The sequence below is a fragment of the Hibiscus syriacus genome, unplaced genomic scaffold (genome assembly GCF_006381635.1).
Source record: "Hibiscus syriacus cultivar Baekdansim isolate YM2019G1 unplaced genomic scaffold, ASM638163v2 tig00113725_pilon, whole genome shotgun sequence".
Classification (NCBI taxonomy): domain Eukaryota; kingdom Viridiplantae; phylum Streptophyta; class Magnoliopsida; order Malvales; family Malvaceae; genus Hibiscus; species Hibiscus syriacus.
The window spans coordinates 8,546,799-8,558,570 of record NW_024063471.1 but is presented as its reverse complement, the minus strand read 5'-3'; the positions used below and the strand labels follow the sequence as shown (position 1 = coordinate 8,558,570).

The 11,772-nt window shown below is 31.9% G+C and overlaps 1 protein-coding gene across 1 annotated transcript; it reads left to right on the top strand.

Annotated features, from left to right (window-relative positions):
- Positions 1-9,051: 9,051 nt before the first annotated feature.
- LOC120187578 lies at positions 9,052-10,067 on the top strand. The gene has a single exon (XM_039191271.1). The coding sequence runs from the start codon at positions 9,140-9,142 to the stop codon at positions 10,004-10,006; it is 867 nt and encodes a 288-aa protein (XP_039047202.1). The 5' UTR covers positions 9,052-9,139; the 3' UTR covers positions 10,007-10,067.
- The last annotated feature ends 1,705 nt before the right edge of the window (positions 10,068-11,772 follow it).

Sequence of the window (11,772 nt, the reverse complement as noted above, 5' to 3'; positions counted from 1 at the left end):
ACAACTCCTTTAAGTGCATAAAAGACCGAGGTAAGCAAAACATAGTAGACTATGCACTACCATGAAGGTTATGCAGTCCACAAATCTCCTCTCGAGAATTATTAATTCATGAACCAAACATAGTAGACATGGTTTTTCAACACTCATTCTCGCCACACACGAGTCAAACCATGGAGAGAATATCTGAAGCAATCATAATGAAAGCCAACAGTACTCGGTACCATGTTGAATTTCAACCTAAACATCATATTACAAGACTTGTATGCAAAAGAGGATTTCAAGACTATAAGAAATCGGTCCCTGCAAAGAAGAAACCTCGACTAAAACACATAATGACACATCACATTGATCCTGGGAAATGTTTCACAAGTTTTCCTTTCAACACATCTAATTCTCTTTCTCTTGGATTTTCATATTCGAGGATGAATCCTTTTGAGGAGTGGGGTAATGATACATTCACCAAATTCCATAATACATGCTTCTTTGGACTAATGTTTCTACTCGAACTTATTAGAAGAACAAAGTCTCAAAGATTCAAAGCATATCTATTTGGTAAGCATAATGTGAATGAATTAGTAAACGGTTCTAATGTTGCTCCCTTTAATGTTTTTAGATTTGAGGTCAAATCTTTTTGAAGAAATGGAGGATGATACATGCATCACAAGGCTTACATCAAAGGAAGAAGTAATAACTCTTCCAAATGATCCACTCGTCCAAGCCTTGGAAAAGAAGACTAGAACAGAAATAGACTTCTGATGACTTTTTAATGGGATCCTAATTGTATTTAGTCAGCATGTATTATATAGATACAACCTTCTGTCTCTTATATTTCCAACGGTTCTTGAATCACATCAATCTGATATCGGGAACTAAAGATACGTTCATTTTAGTGAAGACAACGCATATAGAAATTCTTATACGAGATTAATACGTGATTTTGTAAATATTACGAATTTTCAATATTTATATTGATTATTTGTAAAATAATTTAATATAGAATGATGCATTTTGTTTTAGGATTAGAGTTATTATTTTATTAGGAATTACGGTTGAGATAAAACATTATTTTTAGTTACTATTATTTTATTAGGAATTAGAGTTAAGACATGTTTAGTTTGTTATTATTTTATTCATTAGTTATTTAGGACCTTTAGAACTAAACCCCTATATAAAGGAGGCTTCACTCAACTTTTTAAACATATTTCTTTGATTAATAATACAACGAGAGTTCGTTTTTGCAAGTGTTGATTGCCTTGTGCTTTTGAAGCTTCTTCTCCTGGAGTTCTTTCAAGTTCTTGTAAGGGAGATTAATATTCACACTCCAATTTGTCCTCACCATCATCACTTTTTCCATCCACCTTCACAAGGGATATCTTTTTGATTTCTTGATTATTATACTTTATTTTAAGTTCTTTATATTTTGTTTATATTATTCTAATATTTTTTACCTTGTTTCCAGTACCTAAAAGAACCCCTAAAAACCCTAATTATTCCCACTACCTTCCCCTGTTCATTCTCCATTGTTCTTCATTGAGTCTAGAGCTTTCTAGGTTTGATTCTTCAATAAGAGCAACATTCATTAACCCGCCACCGCTAGTTTCCTTGACTTCTCTCACCTCATTAGGATGCTGTAAATTTTTTAACATGTTAGTTATGGCATACAGTTGAGCAGAGATTGGATCCTTACGCTCAGTTTCATATGCTCCATATACTTTTCTACTGGTCCCTAGCCTTGTAATCAGGAATTGATAGTCATTATTCGTTATTCTATCGAGGATATCGAAGGCTTCCTCAGGTGATTTATCAAGCAAAGTGCCATTTGTTGAGGCATCCAACACCATTCGAATAAGTGCATTGGCTCCATTATAAAACATCACGACTTGAGTCCGGTCATGGAATCTATGGTTCACGCACTTGCGAAGCAAGCTTTTATATATGTCCCAATATTTGTACATTGATTCATCGTCGCCTTGGCGAAAACTTACAATGTCATTACGTAGCTGTGTGTTCATATTGGTAGGGTTGTATCGAAGTAGAAAGCTTTTACATAAATCTGCCCAAGATTTCATTGAGCCTGAAGGGACTCCACTGAGCCAAGCTCTTGCTTGGTCATGTATAGAATAAGGGAAAAGTTTAAGCTTCAGCACATCTTCATGCACTCATTGTTGACTGAACGAATAACACACTTCAAGAAAGGCACATACATGCCGTCTAGCATCCTCATTAGGTGAGCCACCAAATTGTCTGATGGAGTTTAACATGTTAAACATCATCGATTTAAGTTCAAAATGGGTTGCCTGTATTTCAAGCGCCACGATGTCGGGATTCAGATCGTCGAGAATCAGATTCAAGTGATCTCGTATTGCTCGTGGTCTTGCAACTTCTCTAGGAAGATTATTTGTCGCGATGTCAAGATCTGTCTGATCTCCCATATTGTTGTCGCCTTGATACTGCAGTTGATTCATATACTCTCTGGCTCGTTGGTAATGTCGCCTTTGTCTGAATGACTGTTCGATCTGAGGGTCGAATGGTTCTAGTGGTCCATCAGAAGATCTTAAGGTCATGCAACGACAAAAACCTTCAAAAGAAAATAAGAAAATAAACAAGTTAAACTAACTAAATAAATTGTGACTATAAATAAAAATTTGTTATGGCAAAAATTATCAAAATTTCGTCAATTGCAAATCCCCGGCAACGGTGCCAAAAACTTGATCGCTTGTAAATGTATTTTCTAAGGAAAGCAAATATGTGCAAGTGTACACAGTCAAATCAAGTAATAAAGGGTAAGTGAGTCATTGTCTCCTCAGGGATTGGTAGGGGTTTTGATGTTTCGCCACAACTAGAAATAGGTGTAATGAGCTAGTCCTTGAATTCTTGTCAAAATAGAGAAACAATTAGTAATGGATTATATGAACAAGTGTCAAAGCGTTGCTAATGAAAGAGAATATTGTGAAGTGTAGTCATTAAAAGTTTGGTCGAGGCAAAGCAAATATGCAAAAGTAACAAATAAAAATAGCTAAGGCAAGGAAAAACGTTAATTCAAATATATTCAAAATAACCTCACATATTCAGACTTTTCACAGAGCACTTAGGTTGGCCTTTCTATGGTGAGAAATTATTCTAAGTTAAGAAAGAATTGTTATGATATGCTTAGGCTTACCGACAGGATTACTAAAGTATTATAGGACAGTTGCTACGGCAATACTACTCGGTGTGAGCTACAACCCTTGGTTTGTCAGAATGTTTTTGTGGCAATACCCCTCAGCGTGAACTATAGTCTTTGTCTATTATACTCAAGTGTTTATCCCTTTTACTCGATTAAAACACTGTCCTTATCTCAAAGGAAGATTAGAACATCGCCATCCCAGATTTATTCCATTGTTCACTTATATCTATCTTAATTCTCTCGAATCTAAGAATCAAGTTTTAGAAAAATGGTAATCTCTCGAAAGCTCTTACAAAGTCTAGAAATGTTTCATCTAGGCACCAGGCAATCTCTCGAAAGCTCTTACAGTGTCAAGGAAAAATATTAAAATAATGAACAAAACACTATAAGCAAAATCATAATGCATCATTCATTAACCATCAAATAAATGTCTCGGCAAAACAAAAACCAACACCAAGTAAAGTAAATCATGGTGTTGCCAAAGTATCATCCAATAGTCTGGCTATGGAGGGCACCAACGACGGTCTAGTTGGGGAACGCTGGAATGTAAGGTATTGCAGCTGCTTAGTCCACGCTTAAAGTAAATTCTCTCGTTACCTCCCTTCTTGGCGGCTATAGAGGGGTATTTATAATGGGAATTTCTCTAGGGTTTTGTGCCATTGAATATTCCTTAAATACACGTGTTGACTTGTCCATACTATAGATAGAAAGGCTGTTGAAGGTGGTTAAATTCTTGAAGGGATTAATTGCATGTGAGGTCAGTTAGACAGCTAGCAGGTGACACCAGCAGTTCGTCAGATCTGCTTTATACTTGCAAGATAAATCTTGCCTTGGCAAGAAAATTTTGTTCCTCACTGTTTTTTCTTATGTGTTCCACTGGCCCTTGCAAAATGTTTTGTCATGGCTGAAATGTTCTTCCTAAGTCATTTCCTGCACACACACAACCCACAAAAGCCATTTCTCCTCAGTAGCATCAGTTAAGCCAAATAAATCTTGCCTATGAAAAACCTATCCACCACATGCAAATATGACCTAAATGCAACTAATATGATATGACAACAATGTTTAGACAAATAATAACATAAGTAAAAAGACTAAAAATAATCTTTTTATGGAGTTATCATATATACTAATGAACTATATAATATATAATTTATATAAACTATATAGTTTATATATACTAATGAACTATATAGCTTATTAATATAATTATATAAAGTATATAAACTATACACTTTATAGTTTATTAATATAAACTATAGATATATATATATATATATATATAAACTATATAGTTTATATATATATATATATATCAATAAACTATAAAGTATATAGTTTATATATAGTACATAATATAGTTTATATATAGTTCATATATACACTACATAGTTTATATATACTATATTAATATATATATATATATATATATATATATATATATTATAAATGTTTTACTTTTTTTTAACATTTGAAATGAATGTAATTTACTCTATTTTTCAGATTTGCTTTACATTTTACAATTATTTTGATTTCATCCTTTTGTGTTCTTTACTCTATTTAAATTTTAATTCGCTTATTTTTATATTTATTGAATTTAGTCATTAAATTTGTAGTTGCATATGAATTTGGTCCATTATTATTTCTTATATATATTTTTGTAATTAGCCCATAACTTTTTACATGGGTATAATTTAGTCCATTTCTATATTAATTTCAACCTCATATTTTAAAATTATTTCTATTTGGTCCCTCATCAATACGTGTTGTTTAATTTTTTAAAATTTTTATTTGTAATTTCATATTTGTTCAATTTTGTCCTTAAATTTATATTTTTCGTAAAATTGATCCATGATTATTTAAATTCTTAGTAATTTACTCTAAATCATATACAATTACAAATTGCAATTCAACGTTCAAGAAAGGCGAAAAATAATTAATCCAAAAATAAAAATTTGCTCGATCTGAACTTAATCCATATTTGATAAAGATCCGACCTGAATTTTATCTGCCAATGATGTGATCTGATCTAAACGAGATCTGCATAAAGTCCATCCAAACCTGAATTAACCTGGTCTTTAACTGCTCCGGACCTAAACTGTTTTGACCTAAACTAACATCGACCTGAAATGAAAGTAACCCGATCTGAAATGAAAGTAACCCGAACTGAACCTGGTGTCAAATTAACCTGAAAATGACCCGATCTGATTTGGCTTGGACTCGAGCTGATCCGAGTCAATGCATCAAATTGACCTGACTTGACTTGTATCCGATTTTACCTGATCTGACAGGATCCAACTGAAACCTGAACGATTACATGATTTTACATCCATACTGAATTCTATATATATCATAGGCCCTACTTTCTTTCTTTTCTTTTACCCATTTGTTTTAGCCCTTCACCCTTAGAACTGGCTAACCATTTTCCACCTTTTTAAATTATAGGCCCCACACACCTATCCTTTAAACCAAATCAAATTCCACATGCTCCTTTATTATTAACCCCCCCAGAAGTTATTATACCCAAGTAGCCGACATATTTCTTTCCACTTTCTCTATATTTCCTCGACACCTAGTCGTTTCAGAACAAACCACTGCTCGCCATCACCACTCATTCTATCTTCATCTTTTCTCTTATTCGCTTCTAGTCGAGAATTGTATAGTAGCCATGGTTCGAACGAGAAACCAAGAGGTCTACAATTGCCTTTCGTCAATTACACGTGAACACTATTACCCACTACCGAATCAAAAAAATTTGAGGTAAATAATGAGTTTAGTTTTATTACCCCATTACTGATGTACTACCCTTTATCTTTGTGTGAATTTTTTACATCGATCCGTACATATGAATATTTTCTTTTGAGCGGTCAAACCCACTCAAGCACCTCTCATCGAGGTCGAGGTCGTAATCGTCGGTAGACGCGGAGAGTATCTTTATTCATTCACTTATGCTTTACTTTTTTCGTATTTGGATAATACACCTTAAGTGAGTGGTAGAGAATAATTGCATTGACTTTTGCCTTGCTTATTTGAATGATTGGAATTGAGTATGCCTTGGTTGATGTTGAAATTTTCTATTGATAATCCTGATTCTTGCTTTGTTTCTTTGAATGTCGTATGAGTTATTGATCACGCTTTTATTTGAACTAGGATGCATGATAGTGAAAGTGACATGATTTGTGTTTTCTTGGAAATTTTGATTGATATCACATGAGTTTATTGGTTGATATGTATTTGACTCAATACAAATTAAACTTTCTTGTGAGATTTTGAGCTTAAACGAGCAATCCTTTACATTCTTGCTCATTTGTTTGACTTAGTGTGTCAGGCTTAACTTTGATATTCTAAAACATGAAATTAAATATATATTGAGACTGCATACTGAACTTGATGCTTACCTAAAATTGTGTACCCATTCAATTAGCCATTTTTTAGCTTTTTCTCTTTCTTTGTTTTTACCACTTTTTTTTAACTCAAGCCTTTTTTATTTTACCCTCTTTTGCTACCTTTTTAAGATAAGAGAACGAGTTACCTGATGTATGCTCATCTACACAAAAAAAAAAGGTTTGAAAGAAAGAAAAAAGAGAAAAAAAATTCAACATAGTTCGAATAGAAAAAAATTGAAACAAGAAAAAGTTTGAAAAAACGGGAACACAATTGATTGTTTGGTATTTGTTACACTTCTTTTATTTGCATTACTTTATTTTAATTTGTATATCTCGTAGAATTAAACTTATTTGTTCAGCTCTTGTCTTAACATTTAACTCATATTTTTGTCATTTTTCCAAACTTACCCAAGCCCCATTACAACCTTGTTTAAAGATACTTTGATTTTAGCATCTTTTTCATTTCTAGTGGTGAAGACTTGATTTTCTTACATGCTTATAGTAATATTGTGTAGGTTCTGGCTCAAAGCGTTTTCTTTTACCCGAACACTTTGAGTAAGATGAGTGAATCCTTGTGAGGGTGTTGAGTCTTCTTATATTGAGATTGATAAATTAATGGGATGTCATGATTTTGCTTAAATTATTCCTATTTATGACTTTCACTTGATTTTTATTTTTTTATTCCGATAATTATTGTGATCTTGACTTACTTGGTTTTCTTGGATGAGGTGAGATAAAGGAAAGTACATAGAAGTTTTAACATGTTTAATTAAGGCATGTTTGGGGACAAACATTGAAAAAGTTAGAGATAATTTGATGAGCGATTTAATTTGTACATATTTTGTTGATAATTATTCATCATTATTTATTTGATGTTGTTGATTTGGGTTGTTTTAAATCATTTTTATGCAGGATTTTATTTTCCAAAAAAACATTAAAAGGGACAAGTTCTACAGTTTTTTATTTTTTTGAAATCATGGCTGGAAACATGGGCTTGAACATTTTCGATGTGACAATTTCTAGAAGGTTCAGTCAGCAGTAGGAGCAGTTTCTAGAAGGTCCAGTCAACACTCTCTGGAAGGTGGACGGACGGAGTTATCTTAGAAGGAGTTGATTAGGAATTTAAGTTTGAATTTGAAAATATTTTGATTTATCTTTTGATTATCTTTAGGATATCTTTTATTTTGAATATTTATGTTATTTTTAAGAAATTCCAAGAATATAAATACCCATCAGGGTAAATCTTGAACATGTCCTTTTCTTATTTAATTTTTCTAAAAATTCTCAGGTTTTTATTGAAAGCTAATTTTCTTTTATCTTTATTTTATTTACCTTTGTTTTAAAGAAATACTAAGTAGGATTTCGATTATGATTACCTAAACTTTTAATTAGCCAAAGGTTTATCGATGATTCAATTTCGTTTGGGAATATTGAAAAGTACTTAAGATCTTCGAATTACATTCTCGATTTTCTAAAATCTTGATTGGCAATCGGCCTTATCTTTAAAATATCTTTACAAATTTCATTTTAAAAAGTTCATGCTGGATTGAATGATGTTTGAATTTACAGTTTGGGAGGAAGAATCGCTTGGTCATAATTCAACTTCATAGGAGCAAAATTATCAGTGGTGCATTAAGGTGAATCGAGATTGGATTCGATTCTCCTTGATACACCATAATCCGAGCATGGGCCTTTTCAATGCTTAAAGCTACATTGTTGCTTACGACGATAACCGTGGTTAGTTCAAGTAAGAACTAAATTTCGAAGATAGACTTAGGAATATTGGTTTACAGAAGAGAAAAGTAAGTTACAAGGGTTGGGGCTTGTAGATTGTAACTTACATGTATCCAGAGTAAAATCTCTTTCAATGATCAATTAAAATGAAGAAAAGCGAAGCTTGAGGCTATTTTCATTGATTCGATTTCTTTTAAAGTCTTACTTTATTTGAGTTATTTCATTTTACTTTCTTTCAATTCTTTGACTTCTCTCCTTACAATTTTAAAACATTATTTTTTTTATTTTTTTCGTTCTATACAGGATCAAAATAATTCAACCTCAGAAGCTCCTTGGTTCCTACGGATCAACCCTTCTTCTCTTTTTATACTTTTGTTTATTTTATTTGAGAATAAAAAATATTTTATTTGACAATTACGACTCAAATACATATCTTTTACCAAAAAATATATTTTATTTATTTATTATGAGTGGTTTTATTTGACCTTTTTAATATTTAAAATGGAAATTAATTATGTAAAAACATGAATTTAATATCCATTTTTGAAGTTTGACTATTAAAACTATTATTAATTTTCCTTTGAATATAAAATATAAAATTTATTTAATAAATCATAAAGATAGAAATATTTCATGGCTGCAATTTAAATCCATGTTTAATATATACAAATTCATTACATGGAACTCTTGGTTATAAAGGCGGCTCTCTCACGAGTCAAAAATCATAATCAATTTTCCCCCAGGACTTGGTCAATTTCACACTCCTTCGCCCCTCTTTTTGTTTTCTTATAAAAATCATTTGAATTTTATGTTCATGTTGGTTGAATTTTGAGAACCCAAGCAGCTAAAGGAGATGGAAACGGTGGCGCCAGTCCCCGCTGTGGATTTCAACTTCGACAGCGCATGTTCGTCTCCATACATGACGGCTCCTTCCAGTCCTCAACGCTTTGGCAATTTCTTCTTTAGTGCTCCGACCAGTCCCACTCATGTTTCTTCTCTGTTGGTGGAAAAGCCTACGACCAACGATCCCGATGATAATGGTGAAGATTTCGAGTTCAACTTCAGTGGGCAATTAGAACGAGCTTCTTTGTCGGCCGATGAGCTATTCGATGGCGGAAAGATTCGGCCTTTGAAACCCCAGCCTTGTGTTAAACACTTGTCCAGTGGCGTTTCGTCACCCAAATCAAAACAACAACAACGTGGGAGAGAAACAAGTTCTTCAGTTCATAAGAAAAGCAGATCATTGTCTCCATTAAGAGTATGCGACATCATGTTGGAGCAAGAAGAAGAAGAAACTTCATCGTCAAGTTCCCACAAAACCACCACAAACAACCCTAAGTCTTCTTACGTTTCGTCCATCCTGTCAAAAGTGAACAGAAAATGGAAGTTGAAAGACCTTTTGTTGTTCCGGAGTGCATCGGAAGGGAGAGCAGCAAGTGAAGATCCTCTAAGAAAATATTTTCTTCTGTCGAGGAAAGAGACGGAGGACGTTAGAAACGCAAGTTTCCGGTCAACTGATAGTATGGGATCGGTGTCCAGTTGCCGGAGGAGAGGAGCAATTTCGGCTCACGAGTTGCATTACACGGCTAACAGGGCTGTCTCGGAGGAGATGAAGAGGAAAACTTTTCTACCTTACAAGCAAGGCCTCCTTGGATGCTTGGGTTTCAATCATGGAATGAACCAAATTTCCAGGGGCATTGGGTCTCTGACACGTGCATGACCTTGATTTACTCATCTATCGCCTCTTTTGTTGAAATTACATACATTTTATTCTTTTTATGTTTATATATACTCCGGGATCAAAAACTCTATGTTTGTTTACATATTAATTGCCATGAAATGCATTTTTATTAAATCCATTTTGTATTTAGCTTAATGTATCATTTGCCTTTTGCGGCTTGTTTTCTCACTTTACTACTTTACTTCTTAATGGCATTAAGTCCCTCAATTTTTTCCAAAAGAAATTAATATCACTTAAACTATTTTTATATTAAATATGATCTTTAAAATTTTTTAAAAATAAGGTAGCTCATTAATCAATAATTGTATTTGTTGATCATTACAATATTGATATGGAGATCTATGGTGTTTATGTAACAATTCACGATGTTGATATAATATTCTATGATGATTGATGATATGATAAATAAATTAAATTTTTATTTTGGTCAAATTTGAGGGTTAAATTGATTTTTTGAAAATTTAAAGATTTATTTATTTTTTAAAATAAAGTTATGTTAAATTTAAAATATGAAAGTATTTAAACATTTAAAAAAGTAAATATAAACATATTAAAAATAAAATTAATTACTAAAATTTTAAAATTAACATATAAAGTTATGTTATTAAATTAAATTTTTTAAATATAGTAAATAAAATAGAATTATAAAAAATTAATTATTAAATTTATAATTTATCTTATTCGAATTTAATGAGATGGTATATACATATATTATTAAAATAATAGAAAATAAATAATATAAAGAACTAAATATCTTTTTGCGGGTTTTATTTGGGAAATTATTTTACTTTTGTACCTTTCTTTTTAAACAAAATGCACCCGCCAAGCTTGTTCATTATTGTTTATCAAGTAGCAAATAAACATTAATTTCTTTCATTGACGTCAACTAAGCAGCTCACGGTATTGGCGTTTTTACCTAAAAATCACACTAACAAGTTTTAATTATCTGTCAGGTACCATTTAAAAAAATTTATCGATCTAGCACATTTTGCTGCAATTATGACACGCGCCAAAAATGCGTAAATTTCATTATTGGTTCTGAATATCTCGACCTTTAAGCTCTCCCCTCGTCTATAAATAACACCCTCTTCAACCGTAAACATCACAACAACAATTCCTCCTATATTTACTTAAGTTGTTCCTCCTATATTTGTTTCAATAGTTCATTCGATCTTTTGTTGTGAGATAATTTTTTTAATATATTATATTTTATTTTATATATGATTATTTAAAATATATATATTGTATTAATTATTTTCTATTATTTTTTGCGGTTATAAAATTGAAAAGTGAGATCATACGTCGAGATATTTTTTTCGATACGGTAACAATATAAAATTTTATTATTTAAATTATTGTTAATATTTTTAAAATTTGTTATTAGGTTATATTTGAATTCATATACTATTTATTTAATTAGGTGTATTTTAGTTATTGTTTTTGCAGAAATAAGACTCAATCTTTCAAACGCTCAGAATGACGCATATTTCAGCTATTATTTACTATAATGGAGAAATTCGGGAAGATGAAACTAGCGTCGTATTTGTATCAAATCATGTTGGAAGTACTAGAAGATTGTCATCGCTTCAATACAGATTTCCAACATCGGTGTTTCCGTTAACTTATACAACTTTCGAACCATTGAATGATGACGATGTTGCAATGATGGTTGATTCTCAAAATCATTATTTAGACGCCGATACGAAGATGTATGCAAAATTTGTTGAAGTGTGTGTTGTTCGTGG

What these genes read in the sequence shown, in the direction of transcription:
- LOC120187578 (XM_039191271.1), top strand. Translation starts at nt 9,140, where the DNA reads ATGGAAACGGTGGCGCCAGTCCCCGCTGTGGATTTCAACTTCGACAGC.